This window comes from Melanostigma gelatinosum (assembly GCF_949748355.1).
Source record: "Melanostigma gelatinosum genome assembly, chromosome: 8".
Classification (NCBI taxonomy): domain Eukaryota; kingdom Metazoa; phylum Chordata; class Actinopteri; order Perciformes; family Zoarcidae; genus Melanostigma; species Melanostigma gelatinosum.
In genome coordinates this window covers 20,985,708-21,005,643 of record NC_136641.1, presented here as the reverse complement: position 1 = coordinate 21,005,643, position 19,936 = coordinate 20,985,708, and the positions used below count along the sequence as shown (strand labels likewise).

Genomic DNA, 19,936 nt, shown 5'->3' with positions numbered 1-19,936 from the left:
GTACATATTTACCTTTTCGTTCACATGGTGCACACAGAGTGCTGTGATAACTTGGCTGCACCTTACAGCTGTGGTCACTGAGATGTTGAAGGCAGCAGACCTGAGTCGTCACACATCTGTCTCGCCGATGTTTTGGTAACTACAGCAGCTGATAAGGAACAGAATGCAGAGGAAGAGTTGAGTCACCTTACTGATAGGGATTTGAGTGAAATGTCTTCACAACAATTGGAAGGATTGTAGTTGATGAGTTTCATTCGATGCTTATTATTGCTTTTGTCACTGAGACACGTTTAATTTATGTAGGTGTGTCACACGATTGGTTGTATCTCAATGTTTTCTTCAGTTGATCATCCACTTATTATTTCCATATGCCATTGTGTGTCTGCTTTGTTTCTGTGACTGTTGGCATGACAAAGGCCCACGTGAAAGAGCAACACAGCCAGCTGGTCACAGCCCAGTGACTGCATGGATTAGATGCGTGACTCTCACTGCATATCTTCCTCATTATACTGGCTAAATATGGAGCTTGCGACAGGCTGTTCATCCTCAGATGACTTATGACTGCAAACATCATTTAATGTACTGTGTGCTGGCGACAGCGGTGCCACATTACTCCAACAAAAGGTTACTGCCCTTGTTGAAAACAAACAAATTAAAGCGCTATTACGACAGTCATCGTCGTAAACTGCAGATATGAATGTTATAAATGGCAGCCTTGAGTTATTAAAACGCTATGAACACTGACATGTCCTTCGACCCATCATACAAACTAAAGATTACCTGAAAAAGAGACACGTATTTGTCAGTTTAGTGCAACACTGGTGACCAAGCTTTCGGGCCAAACTAAAATAAAAGACATGAACAGATGTAATATTTGATATAAGGAGAATCCACAAGGCCTCAGCTTTAACCTTAAAGCTGCAGTCACTTCCTGCTCAGAGTCGACCAATTAAACATAAACCAGTGACAGAATATTTGGTGTGAATAGTGTGAAAGCAGCTTCCAACTCCTTATTGATTAATCACATAATGAAATTATATCAGTTTCATCTGATATAAGCTCTCATTATGCTGTTATACAACAGCCCCCACCCCCCCACACACTCGGTTGCTATTGGATGAGAAGAGGAAACGTGTGGATTCTATTATGAACGTTGCTTTGTCCATTTGTAACACTGGGTTTATTAATCGCAGATGAATTCCATTACCATGAAAACATGCTTTCCATAACCTGTAAATCGTTTATTTGGTGGTTGTTTTGAGGAAAGGGGAAAAACCCTTCATCTGTTGTAAGGATGTATTTGACTCACTTAACTCTCACTGACACGCCACTTTCTTTACTCAGTGTGTTTTTCAGCTCCGGCTGCGAGTTGCTCAATGTTTGTCTTCGTGTTATGAGATCTGAACAGTGGCGGCTGGTGGAAAATGTTCTAGGTAGGGCCATCCTATCAATTTCAGCAAACATCCCAGTATGATTTCATGCAAAAAAAATGTAAGTATCAAACACGCATTATTACTTGGCAGTTAAATATTTAACATGTATTCCAACACGAAAACAATCAGTAAATAACACTTATATAATATAACATGTTTATTTATTGAGATGCCCCTATGGACCTTGTTATAGGAGGTAAAGATCAGGAGAAGTAAACATGAAGTGTAATTATGAATACTGATGTTAAATTAAGCTATGATGAGTTTTCACTGTTAATTTAACATCTCTATTACATGTTGATGCCTCCATGACCAAGTTAAGCAGATGAGACAGAGGACAATATGTAGAAGAAAAGATGTTCACTTTGCATAATATGTAGCTTGACAGAGTTCTCATGTGTGTCCTGGTGTTCTTATGTTTCCTTACCTCCTCATCCCTCACTCCCTAACTGTCCGTGCTGGATCCGTTCCCCGTTGTTTTAAAAAGCTAAATACGTTATTAACATGACGTCATCCAGCTCGCCAAACCTGTCTGGTGTTCAGCTGGTACAGAAGCTTCATGTACTGCTTCCCTTTCCCGCGAGTCTGCTGTCTGATTGTGAGGTCAGGCTGATCTGATATCAGCTCTTTGGCTGCAGAATCTCCGCCAAAGTTCTCCTCTCAAACGGGGGTTGGAGGAGTAGTGCGCATATTGACAATTTATATAATTTATGATTATAATTTTTTTTTGTGTGGCTCATGGTGGGGCCATGCCCCATGGCCCTCTATTGACCAGCCACCACTGGATCTGAACGCTCTTCTGTAACAAAAAACACCTGATACGCATCTGACCTGTGACACATCAGAATACTAATTCTTATAAAATCACTTAGATTGTTGCTGATCATTCATGCTGCAGCTCTTCAGCACTCAACGGCCGTCACATCTGCTCGATAACAGGCAGCCAGAAGGATACGGTTCATGGATGTATTTTTATCACCACAGATACTTTATGGTCACATATTTATGGCTCTCCTCCTGGCTGTCCCTGCTGTCATTAGCTTGCTCTTCGTCCTTAAGTCAAATTTTAAAGAGCAGGACAATGGCTGAGGTCTTAAAAACATGTCACAACAGCACGCTGAGCTCGAGCTTCTTAAATATTGATTCGTTTTCATTCTATTTTGAAGTCAAGAGTGGAAAAATTGAGAAGTCAGCGAGGCACCGTTTAAAGCCGATCATTCTTGTTAAGCATCTCACTGACGTTGAAGCCTCAAAGTTGTTTTGTCAAATGTTGGCAATGTTTTTTATATCATCATTGTTCCATTTAACTCTGGATATGGTCAGTATCAGACTGATCTGTTGACACCCACAGGAAGAAATCAAAGTCTTTGCATGCAAGTAATCCCTCCCCTTTCATACATTTTTATTTGTGTGTTTCAACACTTACCAACATGTACACTAGACACAAAGAACAATAAACGAGATAAACTCTGAATGGTGTTCCATTTGAAATCATGTCTACGAGGACATCTAGTGGCTTCTTTCTTCCGTGTGTTCAAGTGAAATGACGGAACTTCTCCATAGAACAAAAGGGCTTTATTCCACAATATAAACTTGTAACATCTTCAGCTACCCCAAAATCCTCCTCCTACATTTCATGCTGTGGTGGTAACGTGTCATCGCCGATCACCACAGATGTAATCCCTCCATCTGTGTAGCTCTCTGTACATCACACCGTCACTGAAGCGCCAACACACTCAGCGGAGATCAAGCCATTTAAGTCGATTCGGACAAAAATTATTGCTCAGATAAATAAACCTATACTACCAAAAAAAAATGGGAATAATTATATTAAGATGCATGTAATAAACACTGGATTTCAAAAAAACGTATACCGGTAGTCATTTTTTGGGGGGGGAATAGTGGATGAAAACCGTGAGTCCTGTCCCCTTAGCTCTGGTTTAACATGCAAGGAGCTTCCAGACAAGATGATATTAACCCTTGATTTACCTTCTGTACTGTTCTAAAGACTCCGTTGCGCTGATGATATGGAATCCCATGCAGCACACTTCACATCCTGTGTATTTTTTTTTTTCATTTAGACAACCACAAACTATTCATAAGAAGAAAGAAAGAAAGAAATATATATATATATATATATATATATATATATATATATATATATATATATATATATATATATATATATATATATATATATAAAAAAAAATACAAAAAATAACTAAACATAGTTCTGGACAACAAGTCAAAGAGGCGATAGCACCGTTGTTACAAAAGGGTTGGACAGATGTGACGGAGGTGCGGGGGTGGGGACGGGGGGGTGGGTTAGGATCAGACTGGTGGCTCGAATGAACGGACTGATGACAAATAGACTTCTTTACTTTCTCTTCATTTTCTCATGTGTCCATCATTCAGTGTACACCTGACACAGATGTAGTCCTCCTTCTCTGCCATCTCGGCCGTAACACCGACGCAGACTTGGTGGAACCACTGGTTACAGCTGCCGTCACACTGGACCCAGTCCACCTGCAGGCAAACGCACACAACCGGGTTTAACCAAGATGGAGCGTGATGCATCAGTACACCTGCATCAATTCATTGCTAGGCCACTTAAACACAACATTGACATTTCATCACTTTATAAGTTGAAATTGTGAACTTTTTGTGAAACAGTTGCTTATTTTCAGCAACTACAGAGCAACATCATTCAGTTGGAGTTGCGTTTCTGTCCACCTGCATTATGTTCACCAGCTAGTCTTTGACTGTGTCTGTCAGCTGTTTGGTGCTGAGCAGGAAGTGTACAGCGTGTTTAAAGAGATATTTTGCTGAAAACAGCAGCGTGCTGCGGCTGAAAGCGATGCTAGGAGCGGTGGGAGTGAACAAAACAATAAACGGCAACACACTGAAACGCCCCGTGGAGCCGAGGGGAAAAGCAGTCAGGTGAGTTCAGTGTGAGCGACACCTTTCACATAGAAGCAGTCATGTGATCCACCAAATTAATAAAAACTATTGACACACACACACACACACACACACACACACACACACACACACACACACACACACACACACACACACACACACACACACACACACACACACACACACACACACACACACACACACACACACACACACACACATATATAAAATCTAACGGAGGAGGTGGATCTGCGACTCAAACAGAGTACTTTCACCAAAAGATGTTTTACTAAACCCGAACAAGTCATTTTGTTGCGTTTTTGTCTCGTTTTGTTTCAATTTACAACATTAACCACGTTGTTCACACCAACACCTCCACCTGCATTCTTTTATGTTGGTGACCAACATGTAACATTGCAAAAGTCTTTCTCTGCAGCTAAACTCAATGTGGTTACACGATACGTCTTATATACATTCTATATTTGCATTATGGCTTCCTGAAGTGGAAGGAAAACTGACCTCTGCAGAGAAAAAGACTCTGCAGTGACCCGACGGTTGTTCTCACCTCGTCTCCCTCTGGCAGCTGACACCTCTCTGCCGGACACACGGCCATTTCCTCATCGGAGTCGTCCGACTGGGAGAAGTCAGAGCGTGGCGAGGACGAGGTCGAGGCCGGCCGCTTTTTATTCATCTTCTGTCTTTTATGAGAGTGCTTTTTGTCCTTCACTCTGCGCTCCGCATTTAACCCATCCCTCTCCAGATGCCGCTTTGCTTTCTTTTCTGAGCCAATCATAGCTTCCCTCACACCATCCTGAAAATAAAAAAATGAAAACTGATATTGAGGCAGTTTTTAGGAGTGATTTAATCACTTCATTTGGTGGTAAGAGTTTGTACCTGGTTCAGTGGCAGATTTGTTCCCTGAGAGTTAAACTGCATGTGTTTGTCACAGTCTGGGGCTTCGTCCTGTGGCGGTGACATGCATCTGTTTGTGTGCTGGCTGCTGGCTCTGTCCAATAAAGCGTGGAAGAGGCTCTGAACCTCTGGCAGACGCACCTGCAGCAGGAGCCCCTCCACCATCAGCTCCTCGAGATCATGACTCAGTCCTGTGACACAGAAAAACAGCCAGAACATTAACAATAATAATCGAGGACGACCCATGACTCATTTTATAATAAGGTGGCACTGACCCTGCAGCGGGATGCATCTCTGCTCGGTGTAGAAGACAGTCTGAGTATGGCTTGTCCTATTCCACTCTGGAGTCAAACACGGAGCCTGTATCAAAACATCAAACTTAACATTTGCACATACCGGTAATACTTTTTTTTAGATGAAGAATGAGATGAAGGGTGACCTGAGTGTCGTTGTGAGCTTCATGGCTGCCCGATGCCCAGCGGGTTAAAGTGGGAGGAGTTCCAGGTCTCTCTTCCAGTTCTGGTAGGTTAAAATACTGCGAGATCTCCTGTGCTCGGTGCTGCCAGTTCACCGTCCTCTCGACCAGATAGTGCAGCGCGTCGCCCTCCGGCAGGCGCACCCCGATGCGCCGCAGAGATGCCAGCAGAGAGACGGCTTTGTTCAAGGGGGGCTTTTCTGATCGCTGGCACTGCGGACAAAGCCACGGCTGTGTTTCGCAGGAGTCTGATGGGTCTCTGACGCACACGCTGTGGAAAGCATTTCTGCAGAGTTCACACTGTAACATCGCCCCCATGGGCGCCTTCTGACAGACGCACACCTTCAGGTCCATGCAGTCGGCTGTAGGAAGGAGCTTTGACTCATTTGCTGCCCTGAGATGAGAGAAAACCTCCATCTCCCTCACCCGCAGCTCCTCCAGAGTTGCCATCTGAATAAAATACAGACAGTCAATCAATCTCCTGATAGCGAGGGTTCATTGATCTACTACCTCAGTCTCTTGTACATTTATCTTAGAATCACTACACTTACTGCAGAGGTAGAATCTCTGGTCTCTGAAAGAGCTTGTTCCACGTCACTGAGAGTGTTTAGCCGTGGCGTTTTCTTTTTGTTACTTTTCGGCGATTCTTTCCCTTTCTTGGCCTTCCTCTTTGGAGAACCGACATTCCCAACTTCACATCTTGGACACAGGACCTGTAATTAAGGAAATAGTGTTGTTTTTTTTGCACCAACAGGCCAGGAGTATGTGCTATAACAACAACAACAAAGAAGGGAGGAAGGGGGATCACAGATTAAAAGCTGATTTATAGAGGTGAGTTATGCTCGTGGTTTTGAAAGAGCGGAGTGAGGAACAATGTCTGAGGTCTCCGGGACTTGGACTGGGTGAGGAGGTTGCAGGCAGAGGTATGACGGTGCAGGAGGTTGGTGAGGTAGGAGAGGGGTAGGTTAATGAGGGCTTTGCAGGTGATGAAATGTATATGAATGCCTTTATTGGCAATTGATTTTAAATTCATGTGTAATGATTCCTCTGCGATGATAAATACTTTGCTCTTACACTGTCTAATTTATGAGTTAGTTTATTTACATCTACATCTTCTGTTTCTCTTGTTAGATACAAGGAAGAAATGGATTTAGTCATGGCTCCTAGATATCGTGATAACCCGGCAGTCATTCAAAGCTGCTGCGCTGCTGATCGGCTGCATTGACGTATAAAATTAGCAATTTTACCTCCAGTAAGGTACGGGTTGAGTCTCTCTGAAGGAAAGTTGTCGCTGCAGATTCTCTCCATTCTTGCACTTCCACCAGTAAAGACTCCAGCCGGTCTAAAGGCTCGAGGTGGACTTGAATGGCTTGTCCTCGTAGCACCGCGTCAGAGAGGCTGTCCATCATCGGCGTGCAACCAACGACCTGAAAAAAGTAAGGAAGCGATTTCAGGCTTACGATCGGACTCAAACCGACCCACAGAGAGAATAGTTATCCATTAAACCCCCACTAAAGTCATGCAATGTCGAGTGCGTCCTAACCTGAAGCTCATCGGCTTCTTGAAGCCACTCTCTGGCTCTTCTGACGGTGTCTTTTAGGAGGCGACAGTTTGGGAGGTAAGCGGGGATGCCAGACGTCTTCTCGGCTGCAGCACTGAGAGTCTCTATGGAGTGTGGTGGTCTGAACACAAAGGACAAACTGTAGGTAAGAAACCTGCATCACCTCCAAATGAATTACTCTCTAAGACAACAACTATCTCGGCATTTTCTTCAGACATCTTCACAGGAAGCTCTCTGAAATATTTTTCCAGCCAACACTTTCAAAACATCCTGTAAACACATTTTTATCAACCTTTTAAAACAAAGACTCTCTAGATGGAAAATCATTTCATAAGCAGTGTCAAACATCTTGGGCAACACTATTAAATATTTTCAATAATGTGAAACCCAAAATTCAAAGCTGCGTGGTGAGGGAACATATCACCCGACTATACCCGACTTGAAATTAGTTTTTCTGATAATGGGGAGATGCGCATTGCTGACAGCCATGCCATTAAAGCCTTTGAAAAGCATTTGTGACAGTTAATACTGAACAGCAATGAGAACCAATGGAATGAGGGCAGAACTAGATGTGTGCTCACTTTTTGTTGGTCTTGTTGAATATTCTAGCGGCAGCATTTTGCACTAGCTGTAATTAAAATGAAGCAAAAACAGGAGCACCGACGTAAAGTTACATAATTCACGTACAATTAGTGCAAATACCTGGACACAAAGTTACAGGTATTAACAGAGCAACCTATCACGTCTTCTTGGGGATCTTTTGGATGTTTTTCCACCCTGTGGCTAAGACGCTAACATAGTCATGGATCCGTCGGTGCCGTCCTCACCTGGCTTTGAGGAGACTGCTCGCCTTGTCCTCCCAGTGCTCGGACACAGTGAGCAGCTCCTGCAGGCGTGCCATGGCTTTCTCCACTGACGGATGAGGCGCCAGGCCGACTCCCTGGTCGATGAGCCTCCTCATGGTCTCCAGAGTCAGGGAGGTGGGCTGAGCACCGGCCTGCTGCGCCCCCTCCAGCCAGCGTGCCTGCTCCAGCCTCACTCTCAGGCAGGGCAGCTCAGGCAACTCCACGTCGAAGTCGAAGCTGACGTCCAACAGGGTCTGGATCTCAGCGACGCTGGGAAGCTGGTCTGCCAGGACCTTCTCACTGTGCTGTTGGAAGTCTTCGATGCGATTCAAGAGTTCCTAAAGAAAGAGATTGATTCAAAACATACAGGAAGTCAAATCACAGTCTTTCTTGGTGTAGATGCAGTGTCTGCCCAGATTCAATTAATAACATTAATGGATGCATTTCTCCTACCTTCAACATGGGAGCTTGAGGGAGACTGCAGGAGAGGTTATACAGCTGCCTCACAAATGAACTCAGCTCCTCCACACTCAGCTGGCTGCAGGACTTTCCACTTCCAACCCGATACCTAGGAAAGAGCGTGCAATCAGTTAAAGAAATGAACCCCATTAAGGCACCGACTCTGCTTCCCGACATGAGAAAACATGAAGAGAAATGTGAAGACAGCTCATCTATGACTCTGATGTCGTATTAGCGCTACCTGGTCTGCCTCTTGCCGTTCAACAGCTGCTGTGCCACTGAGGAGCACTTTTCTCCATCTTGTGTGATCAAACGTAGCCGACGCAGCAGGTCGTTGTCAGGGAACAGCTTGGACTCTGACTGGGCAAGAAGGGAGCGAAACACTGGCAGGCCTGAGGAGAGAACACCTGGTTATTCACAGTCTCACAAGCAGCGCAACGTTCATAACGTTAATAACAATTATTTTTTTTAATCTTTTTTTTAGCCACAGTGATAGCATTTTGTAACATTTGCAAAAAAAAAACAACCTACCAGCAATGTTATGAAAGCTAAAACATGGCGCATGGAGTATTTATTTGGCTTCGACATGCAAAATCGCCGGTATGCTCCTTTAATGCTTTGTTTTCTTATGTGCTCTTGCTGCTCACCTTTCTTCTTTTCTAGTTTGGCCTCAAGAGTCTCTGTCACGAGGGAGGCCCAATTATCGTACAGTTCAGCTCGCTGCTTCACTGCACTCATCATGGGGAACAGCTCGTCCAGTGTGTACCCGAGACTGCAGGAGAAAACGGAACACTTCATTGGTGAGGTGGAGGTAATAACAAGACACCAAAATCTACTTTCAAGAGGCCCAGGGTTGCCTGTGAGGAAATATATGTTTACTGACGTTAAGTATTAATTACATTTACACAGCTGACAGGTGTGTACAAAGCCGTTTGACTGCCTCTTAATCAGCTCCAGAGGGACTTACTTCAGTGTGTAGTTGGTGATGGGGCAGGAGCAGAGGTCCTTGATGTGGTGCAGACAGACCAGCACTCCTGGGCTGCAGGAACACGTGACAGTAGACAGGTAGCAGGTGGTCCTGCACCTGGCACACTGCCGCTCGTCGTCCTGGAGGTGATTGTATTTTGCCTGCTTGGTGAGCAGCATCCCCTGAAGGTGTGAGACAACAACAGAGGTGTTAACGGTAGAAACAATCTTGTCAGTATAACGCTGTATTAATAATTCAGAAAGGAGGCTATCCTACCATTTTCTTCACTTTCTCTCTTATTTTCTGTTCTTCTCGGAGCATGATGACCATGTCCTTGTGGACAGCCGATGCCAGGACAACATTGAGCGTGCTTGCTTTTGAGGCCATGTTGCACACCATCTCATCGTGGGAGAACACATTGTACCGGCGCAGCATACGATAGTGGTCAACACACTGCCTGCCAAGGGGCATCTGGTGATGTAGAGAGGAATGAAATGGGTTGTAGGGACAGTTCATACATGTGTCAAATCCACAAAAAAATCATACGAGTGGTCCGCCGTTAAGCCTGCAGCCGAGGTAGTTACAGAGCCGAAACAACGTCTGTGTAAAAAAGGACACGCGGCACGGCAGGACTACACGCACACGCACACTAGACGCTAACCCTGTTGGCAGAATTATGCTGGCTTAGTTTGGTTTAGTGTAAGGCTTCAAATGGGCCTTGTGATCTGTATCCGCCGATGCTGCTTTAGGAAGTATTTTGATTTCTTTCACGAACAGGAAGGTAATCAAGTGATACATACCCAGTCCACAGTGCAGAAGTTGACCGCCTCAGCGAAGTTGAAGCCCTGATTGAAGCCACTGTGGTAGGCTCGGGGAAACGTGATGACAAACTCACCAGCACACTGGTTTGTTCTGTAAATCTGAAGGACAGCAGAGCCAAAAGAAGATGAGTTATGTTCCTGTTAGAAAGACCAGCTGCTCGTTCGTGAAAACGCTAGCCGTGCATCACTGCGGGTAAAAGATAGAAGGTAAGTGCATGTCAAGAAGCTACATAAACACGTACTGGCACTCCGTGGGCCATCAGCGTGTTGGGGTTCATGAGGGTGACCAGCTGGTGCAATAGGTCGGGCTGAGACTCAAACAGCTCGGGGGCCAGTTTCCTCATCACCTCCTCCAGCTGTTCTGCAGCAAAACCAGGAGCTCCGTACCAGGTTTTGGGTTCCCCCCTGGTAGTGAACGAGACAAAACAGAAGATTAAGCTTAAACCGAAACATGAATAACAAAGTCTAGACCGGATATTAACCATCACAAGCCACCATGAATAATCGATTTGCTCTCCTCAAGAAAAGCCCTTTCGTCTGACGTACCAGTGCAGGTAGTTGATGGAGTAGCTCCAGTGATCCTCAATGTGCCAGCAGAAGGAGGAGAAGCACATGCCAACATAAAGCCAGGGCAGCGTCATCCCACAGATGTCAGCTGTCACATGAGTCAGTACGGAAGGGTTCATCATCGCCAGGTTGTTGAGGTTCCAGCCACACTTCAGGTATTTCTGAAACACAGACAACATACAGAGTTTAATAACACAGGAATATACTGTTCACAGCACTTAATATTACATTACCGGTAGACTGATATGATCCCATTTTGTCAGATGCAGCTGCAGGTTAAGGTTTGATTGAAGACTTTTTAAGACCTTTTCAATCCCACATAGAATGCTAATTAATACCCGTTTCGTGACCATACTGTCGAGAATAGAATTATTTATTATCGTATCACTTTTCTGAATACTTAGTTCCCAGCAATTCATCACAACTATTTCCTAATGATGGAATCAATTGTGACCTGGACCCAGATAAGCATAAAATGGATGGATGGATTAACTAAAAAAACTAAAAATAAATAATCAATTCTTTAAAGTTCATTTAAGTTTTAGCTTCAGCTTTAAGAGGCTTGTTTCCCGGGTTCACCTCATCAGCTGGGGAAACTTTGAATTTTCCGTTCGGAATGGGGAATCCGCTGCCAAACTCCTTTGAGGCAATATCTGCTCCATATTCTACAGTAACATCCTCCTCGATGGCTCCCACCAAACGCCAGAACTCTTTCTCCACCAGCTCTGTGGGTACCATCTGCAATGAATACATGAAGCAACATTAAAAAAAGACACACACACACACACACACACACACACACACACACACACACACACACTAAGAGAGGCTGACAGATTCACTCTGAAACTGTTTTCACTTACATGAACTGGCATGTTGAAGTAATCAGATTTGAATGCATCAGCCATTTGTCCAAATGCACGCAGGGAATAGTCTCTGTATGCTTGTTCAAAGCCGAACGCCTCGTGAGGTTTGTTGCATTCCTGCGGGTAAAAATAATAAAAAGAGTGTTTGGGGGACATTCTTATATTTATGTTAGAAATGTTTGTATAAACTCCCTCTTAGGAGTCGACGATTAACTTGCACAGCTCATTAATCAAGAGTCGATTTGAATCATGTCAATCACACTTTCTCCTCACCTGAGCGAGGCACTTGGGGCACCTCCAGTCTCCTTTGGGGATGTCTGGTAGAGGAGGGATGAGGCAGAAGGTGTGGTAGCTGTCGTCACAGCCGTCACACAGCAACAGACGTTCTTCATCTCCCCCGCTGCCACACACCAGACACACAACCAGATCCACCTGGAAGACAACAAGGAGTTCGTAATGAATCTGTTTCAGAGCCATGACAACCTAGAAAAAGAGCCAACAGGGTTTCTATACACAAACAAACACAAGTTTACAGGTAAAGTATAAGGGTAAGTGATTAAGGCTGGGATTTGACTTCTGATGATGCATCACATGCAGGTACATCTCACCCAAAAGAGGACATAAAAGACATTTCTACTTACTGGACTCGGGAGAACAGGAGGGATGATTTTCTTGTAGCGTGACTTCACGGTGACAGCTTCAACTATTGAGTCTTTACTCTCAACTGGTTCCTGTTTGACTGGAATCGGAATCTCTTTTTCTGCGAGACAACAGGAAACATTACTAAGACCACCACTAAATGTAGAACCTGTGTTTTAAGTGGCTATAGGGACATTTTTAAGTGTTTACTAATGTACGATAGAGGTGTGGAAATTTCTTGATAAGATACAGATCGGAGCAATTCTTCACCGATGCAGTGACGGAACACAATCAAGAGCTTGGTTTCATTCCAGCTCAGTGTGAATCTTTACTGCGTCTTGCTGACATTTACTGACACACTTTTTTCTCTCCTATCCTTTGATCTCTGTGTTTCACGGAGGGTGGAGCTCACACACACACACACACTCTCTTTGTGTGCGGCACAGAGAGATGGCACTCGGCACAACACCAGCTTGTTGCTCTCCCTACCAATATTAGCTACTCTGTTGTCAATAATGTTGGGCTAAAAAAAAACACGAATGCAGGCTGAGATTCAACCGTGGTGTTGCAACCATGTCGGGGGAAGCAGTGACTCAAACCAAGTAAGAGCAGAAGAGCTATGAGAGAGGCACAGTCTGCTCAACAATAGGCTAACTCATGCAGTGCAAATTGCCGTAGGCATTTAGAGCTGCTATGTGAAAACCTTATTTTTTTAATGCACTGCAGAAGGATGCTTGTTTTGTTTATTTACTGAGGTATCTCAAACAGATACAGATATTGAAAAGATGCAGCTTTTTATTTATTATAGACTGCTTTGGACTGATTTTTTAAAGCCCTTTCTAAATATAAAGGGAGTTCAGGTTGATCTTACCGCTTGTGATAATTCATGAAAAGTAGCGATGCGTAATAATATTGTAAATTGAGGATGCGATACATCGAGAATTGTTTCGCTTTCGAATCAAATCGTGAGGCCTGTGAAGATTCCCACCGCTAATGTACAGATATATTAGAAGGAATCAAATGAACTAATTTGATGCCACGTGGCAGTCTCTCGTTGAATATTTAGGGAAGATAACGAACAGAGTCTGATGCTATTTACAGATTGTTGTTACCGACATCATGTAGGATCCTGAGGTTTAGTTTTGAGCGTCTAGGTTGGGCTCTTTGTCTTTTATCCTTCCCTTCTTGTCCTGTTATTTTAAGTTAAGTTATGTCTTCAACAAGAATGGTGTTAGTTTTGTACATTCACTATTTATCTTTAAATTGTATACCAATCATTCCTTTATCTGTATATTCACATCATTCAAAATTGAGTCAGTATGCACAAATGATTATAGTATTTGTCAACAATTATAACGTCTATGAAGACCTATTTCATATTTTTATAACTGTTTTAATATTGTCACGCATTATCTGTTTATAAACCAGCCTACAGTTATGATCGCCCACAGGAGGACTCATAGTTGTTGAAAGATACATGACTAAACGCTCCTCTCTGCCTAAAACTACCCTTCAGTGTGCTATAAACCATTTGTGAAATGTTTATATACTGCTTATGAATTGTAAATAGGGATGGTTTAACTGATTTGCATTAATACTGTAAATGTCATCAGGGTAACTATTTGGTGGATCCTGACCTGGTTCCTGCTTGGCGACAAAAGAACCCATCCGGCGCCTCAGGTTGGGCTTGTTGTCGCCGGGCTCACCTGGTTCCATCTTCACACAGACGGCCTACAGAAAGGGTGAGAAGTTAAACTGCAGGCAAACTTTAAAACTACTGAAATCATGATGTGGAAATATGTGGAGAATGGTGACGAGTGGAGTCAGTGCTGCTTGTTTCGGGACAGTTTCAGTCCGGTGTCTGTGGCTCTCTTAAGCGACACCCACCTCACACTTCATGCGCTTCGCTCTGCGAGCAGCGGGGCCGATGTCGGGCTTCTGGGCGGCCGTCCTCTGAGCCTGGTCCTGCAGCGTGGTGTCCTTGGTGTCCATGCTATCGGTGCTTCCTGTGCTCTCCACTGGCTGGATTGGCTTCTGAACACACTGGAGGAAATAGCATGCCAGTTAAAACCACAGCTCACTGGCTAGTAATCCAAACATGCCTGCGTCTAACTGGAATTACCTGTTGGTTCAAAGGCAGCAGTCAGTCAGACATGAATGGAATACTAAACACTGCTTAATATGGCTACCAACACAGAGACATGATAGATTCCACTGTCTACAACAGGAAGTGTGAGTGTACCACAGCTTGCACAATAAAATATATTTCTTTATATGATTATTACTTCTGTTTACCAGCTGTAATAAAATAAATATTAGGAAGTATCAGCAGCTACTAAGCATGGTACAAAGACTGGGATGTACTCTGGATTTCAAAGACAGGATTTGGTATTAACTTAGTTGAAACTTAAACAACCAGAGGACAGTTTGTCACCCTAAACAGGGAGCACAGACACTGAGGAGGAACATGACGAATCAGAGCACAAAAAAACAGATTTAAGCAGGTAAAGAACAGCAGATATTCAAGTTTAATTATAGTTGCACTTGAGAAGGATAGAAGAGAGAATACAATAATATATGTCCTGATAAATAATAAGCACCAAATTGACACTTGTTGCCTGTCACACAAACAAAAGAATTGCATTTTAAATTTGTCCCAAGATGCATGTTAAGTGCAGATTAACACATAGAGGCGAAGGAATTCTGTTTGAGGTTATTCGTTTGCTGTAAAACCAGTTAATGACTGTTTTAAGAAGGGTTAATACACATTACCATGCCTGGACATATTACAACAATAAGCTGGACATACAGCGTAGTGTCCAGCTGTAGATAAACATGCATTGTTCTTAATGGTAAAGTCAAGTAGCATTTAACCATGACACAAACATACCTTTTCAAGTTCAGGATCAGCCTCCAAACGCATCTGTTTGGAAGCTGGCTCTGGTGCCTGAAGCAAGAGAGAGCTTCGGTAATTAAGAAATTTAGAGTGACCTCTCGGAGAAGTCACCCAGCACCAATCCAATGACTTTCATAAGCTCTCTTGCAACATGTTATGGAACATTTGAGTGCAAAAGCTTTTAAATGACACAACTAGACACCAGAATGTAAATTCACACTCAGCACATTAGTCAGACAACAGAGTTAAAGAAAAATACTGTATCTCTAAATCACACAAAAGAGAGATAGAACATGCCTATCCTAATTTGTTTACAGATGAGCGACACACAGATGTATGTATGACAGCTTCTCTTTGTGAGTATCAGCAGGAACAAGATATGCTTTCATAACGATGCATGTGTCCAACTCACCAGCAGGTTTGCTCCACTCTGAAACAGATTGTAGGGATAGAGAATTTTCTCATAATGCCCTCGCAGGTGTGAGCCGACAGCTTTGCCGGGGGCGAAACCCATTTGTAGTGCAATCTTGGTCCACTGCCTGTCAAGACAGACAAGGTCGAATCCACCCTCATCTGCTACCAGCTGAAATGACAGGGAGTTACGTGAGTGGTGCAAGTTGTTTAATTGCAATTTATATTTAAAAAAATAATGCGCAGTGATGTCAATTATCAACCTTATTTAGCTTGTATAAATCCAAAATCTTTCTCTCCACATGAGGAATCTTCAGGGCACATCCCTGCAAATCCCAGAATTTGGCAATCTGGTCCAAGAAATTGAGCTTGACTCTGGTCTGCGCCTGGATAAAATAGACGAAATGATGATAATAGTCAGTCACAAATGAATTAAGCTCAAGGAAATCATCTGAGATTTCCTTAAGCCAGCTTGTTTTCTATTGTTTAAAATAAATAAATACACGTCTCGTGTATTTATTAAGTTTGGGTTAAGTAACAATTACAAATTGGAATTTCCAGTCTAAATTTGCAATGTTTATATGGTTACATTCTATCATTACAAGGCATTAATAACATTCGTGTTCTTTGTTATTATCAGTGTAGCCCGTACAGGCCGAGTAATTACATAAACAATGTAAAAACGTGCTATTAAAATGTACAATTTTAGAGTGCTGACACACAAACAGATGTGGTTCGATAATCACTGGTATATAATCTGATTGATGAAACTCACCTCCAGTTCATTGAGCCTCTGGATCCGAGGAACAAAGTGAAGTTTGTCAACGTCACAAGCGAACGGAGGTTGCCAACCCTAAACAGAAATACATACAACGGCACATGATCATAATAAAACATAGCCTGGATATTTATGTAGTTCTGATTATCAATCTTGTATCGATATGCTAAATTGGTTTGTCTATTTGTTTTTGCTTTGCAGACGGTCCCCATTATGACAATTGTTTTTCAAAGCATGGAGCCAAATTTAAGAATAGTCTACATTCTTCACTCATGGTGACTCAAATAAACTTAAATTAGGCAGATAAAAGAGGCGGTTTAATAATTTAATAGTTGCAGATTACTAAACTAATATTAGAATCAAATTTGGCAGAAAAGCGAGGCCTTGCTGACACAGAAGGAACACAGTGATCTCTTTCAGTTTATAACTCATAACCACCGATCAATATTTGTGTGAATACAACCTTGCATACACAACAAAAACATACTATTGTCTGAGAAGAGACCCAAGTTCTTGTTTTGAGTCAGTAGCCAACATCCCCCACTGGCACACAAAATGGCCAGATGGAAGACTCACTCACCGGCCCAGCTTACCACAAAGCCAACATGGAGGACAACACCCTACAACACAGGCTCATACATGAACACTGGTTATCTTACAGGACACTGATGCCATAACAACACCACTGCACAGTTGTATAATAAGACACATTCAACAACAACTTCAAAAAGTCACAACTTGTTCTTTAACAATGAGAGTGGACTTTATATATTTAAATAACCTCAGTGTACCTCTTGTTCCATCATGGGGCAATTTATATGACAATAAAACCATTAAAAGGGAACATTTATTTAGCCTGACCCATGACATAAATACACACTGCTACAGAAATTCACCAGAAACAAGCCAGTGGATTGAGAAGTGATGGATGGAAATGACCCATCATGAGGATCTTCAACAAATAATCCATAATTAAACTCCACTGTATGGATGCGAGGACATTAAATGACAAAACGGTAATAACAGGTGCTAACATCCATGTTTGTTTTATCATAATCATCATCTTCTACGCAAAAGAAGGAGGAATGTCTTCCGCATAGTGTCAAAGCCGAGCGCTACATTATGACAGGTTGGTTGTTGAGCTTTTAGCTAGCGTTAGCCTAGCTCGCTAAATGGTTCAAGGAACGGGGCACTTTGTTGACACACGGTGAACCGAGACTAAAAAATGCACTTTTAATACACAGACACATCATTACTGATGCTAACGAGCTTTAAATCGACCAGAAAACGGCGCTGTGGCAGCGTCAATAATCACAAATGAGAGCTAAGCTAGCTGCGAGCAGCACAAAGAATGGATGTTAACGTTACATCCGCCATGTTGAACAGTCCCTTTAAATCCCAAACGCTCGGTCCATCTACGAACCGTTTTAACGGTTAACTAATGGAGCATACGTGCAACGTTTGACCGTTTTTATTTTGTTAATCACACTCACCGGAGGCGGGCGGACTTTGCAGATGCCCGTTTTCTCGGCGATGGGACGGATCTTATTGATGAAGGCAAACGGATCTCTGAATTCTTCCCAGCTCGGCTCGAAGACCGGGCACTCCGGAGGAGGCTTGAACTCGTCCGGCCGAGGCTGGCTCATCGTTGTTGGACCGACCCGGTGGTAGCTCGCACTGGACTGGTCACACACACAAAGTATCGCCGTGGTACGGTTCGCCTGGAGTGGTTTTTGTTTAATCCCGTTTGTTCACGGTCAGACTCGGTCGTCAGCAGCACGAGAGGAGGCAGTTTACACACACACACACATACAGCCTACACGTACACACAAAAACATACACTCTCTCTCTCTCTCACACACACACACACACACACACACACGCACACACACTTCCATGCACAGTGAGGAGAATGTTCCAAGGCAGTGAGCACGTCCGCTGAAAAAACTAGACACCACACAGTTTTTGATGTGGGAGTGATTTATCAATTGGATTAATGTTTGATGTTGAACCTACTTCTCAATTTTTGTCACTGTTGTGGTGCAATAAATCTTTTTTTATACCCTATTTCATATTGTCACATTTTTATTCATAATCTTATCATAGCCTCAAACTTTAGCCACACAATCTAGACTTGGATTCAGCCTAATTTAGCAGATGAGAGATCTGCCACTGATAAATTAATTAAAGAAATAATTAGACCTTAGACCATATTAGAAAGTCTGAATTGGGATTTTCCACCCTAAACCTTAGTGGTGGAAGAAGTACTTAACGTTAGATATTTTACTGAAAGTAGCAATACCACAGTGGAGAAAAAAATACTCTGTTACATGTAAAAGTCCTGCATTCAAAATATGACTTAAGTAAAAGTACAAACGTGTTAAAATCAATATACGCTTGAAATACAAAAAGTAAAAGTACTTTTTCAGAATGGCGCATGTCATAATGAAATGTTACGTTGATCGGATTATATGGATGCATTTATGTGTAACTAAGCATCATTTTAACATTGCAGCTGGTAAAGTGGAGCTAATTACAACAAATGTATAAACTCCCGGGTTGCTGAATTCATAATTGTAGCCTATACATCATAATTAATTTGTTAATTGGATTTTGAATTGATTATCTAAATTCCCAAAGTAGTTTACAGCTGTTGAATAGATTTTGGGCATCATATTTAATAAATGGATGTTTTAAATATCATTTTTATGTAAAAAATGTATCTGAAAAGTAATTATTATAAATGTAGGAAAGTACAATATTTCTCTCAGACATGTAGTATAAACTATAAAGTAGCATACAATTGAAATACACATAAGTTAAGGCTAAGTACTTGAGTAAATGTACATAATTACTTTCGATTACTGTTCAAAGCATAAAAGATTATACAAACTGAAATATGCTATGTCTAAAAAATAAATAACAAACGTGTCCATCGCAAATGCCAGTTCTACATGCTGCAGCCTAACATCTTCATCTCGTGAAGATTAGATTCTAGAGTCTTGATATTTCATACATTGAATATAATTATGAAAACATTACGAAGGGTTCCTCGCATCGTACTGTTAAGGAATAGTAAATTATAATCTGTCACACAATTCTCTTCTTTGTAGAACGTCTGCTGTTTACACTTTCTACGCGGATGGATATGTTCAGGTGACACCTTCACGGCCGCCGGGACTCGTTGTTTAAATAAGCAGTCCGTGCGGTTTGATTGGATGCTTCTCGTGGTTCTAATCTATAACATCTGCTGCTGCACGATCACAGGCACTTAGTCAACCTTCAATATTTTGATATATTTCTGAGTCATAAAACCACTTCTGGGACACTTGGAACCAAGAGTTAAAGCTCACCTTAAAGCCAGTTCATTTTTATATGTAATGT

The 19,936-nt window shown here is 42.5% G+C and overlaps 1 protein-coding gene across 3 annotated transcripts; it reads right to left on the bottom strand.

Moving 5' to 3' along the window:
• Positions 1-84: 84 nt before the first annotated feature.
• Positions 85-18,323, bottom strand: kdm5bb (lysine demethylase 5Bb). Of its 3 annotated transcripts, none has more exons than XM_079273808.1 (28): positions 18,046-18,323; positions 16,550-16,627; positions 16,038-16,160; positions 15,776-15,946; positions 15,358-15,414; positions 14,355-14,510; positions 14,105-14,198; positions 12,470-12,588; positions 12,102-12,260; positions 11,826-11,945; positions 11,542-11,700; positions 10,942-11,123; positions 10,638-10,800; positions 10,375-10,494; positions 9,851-10,045; positions 9,575-9,756; positions 9,255-9,379; positions 8,849-8,999; positions 8,602-8,716; positions 8,131-8,486; positions 7,286-7,424; positions 6,990-7,169; positions 6,294-6,455; positions 5,707-6,192; positions 5,543-5,627; positions 5,250-5,458; positions 4,921-5,166; positions 85-148 (listed from the first exon to the last, which is right to left on the bottom strand). In XM_079273808.1, the coding sequence occupies exons 1-28, from the start codon at positions 18,196-18,198 to the stop codon at positions 140-142; spliced, it is 4,494 nt and encodes a 1,497-aa protein (XP_079129934.1). In that variant the 5' UTR covers positions 18,199-18,323; the 3' UTR covers positions 85-139. The 3 variants fall into 3 exon arrangements, with proteins under 3 accessions (XP_079129934.1, XP_079129932.1, XP_079129933.1); XM_079273806.1 differs by lacking the exon at positions 85-148 and adding an exon at positions 3,673-3,959; XM_079273807.1 differs by lacking the exons at positions 85-148; positions 15,358-15,414 and adding an exon at positions 3,673-3,959.
• Positions 18,324-19,936: the final 1,613 nt, after the last annotated feature.

Excerpts from the sequence above, each read along its gene's own strand:
- kdm5bb (XM_079273806.1), bottom strand. The coding sequence starts at position 18,198 with ATGAGCCAGCCTCGGCCGGACGAGTTCAAGCCTCCTCCGGAGTGCCCG. Across the intron at positions 16,628-18,045 it reads GCAAAGTCCGCCCGCCTCCG|GGTTGGCAACCTCCGTTCGC; the intron begins GTGAGTGTGATT and ends ATTTCTGTTTAG. Across the intron at positions 15,415-15,775 it reads AGAGTGGAGCAAACCTGCTG|GCACCAGAGCCAGCTTCCAA; the intron begins GTGAGTTGGACA and ends CTCTTGCTTCAG.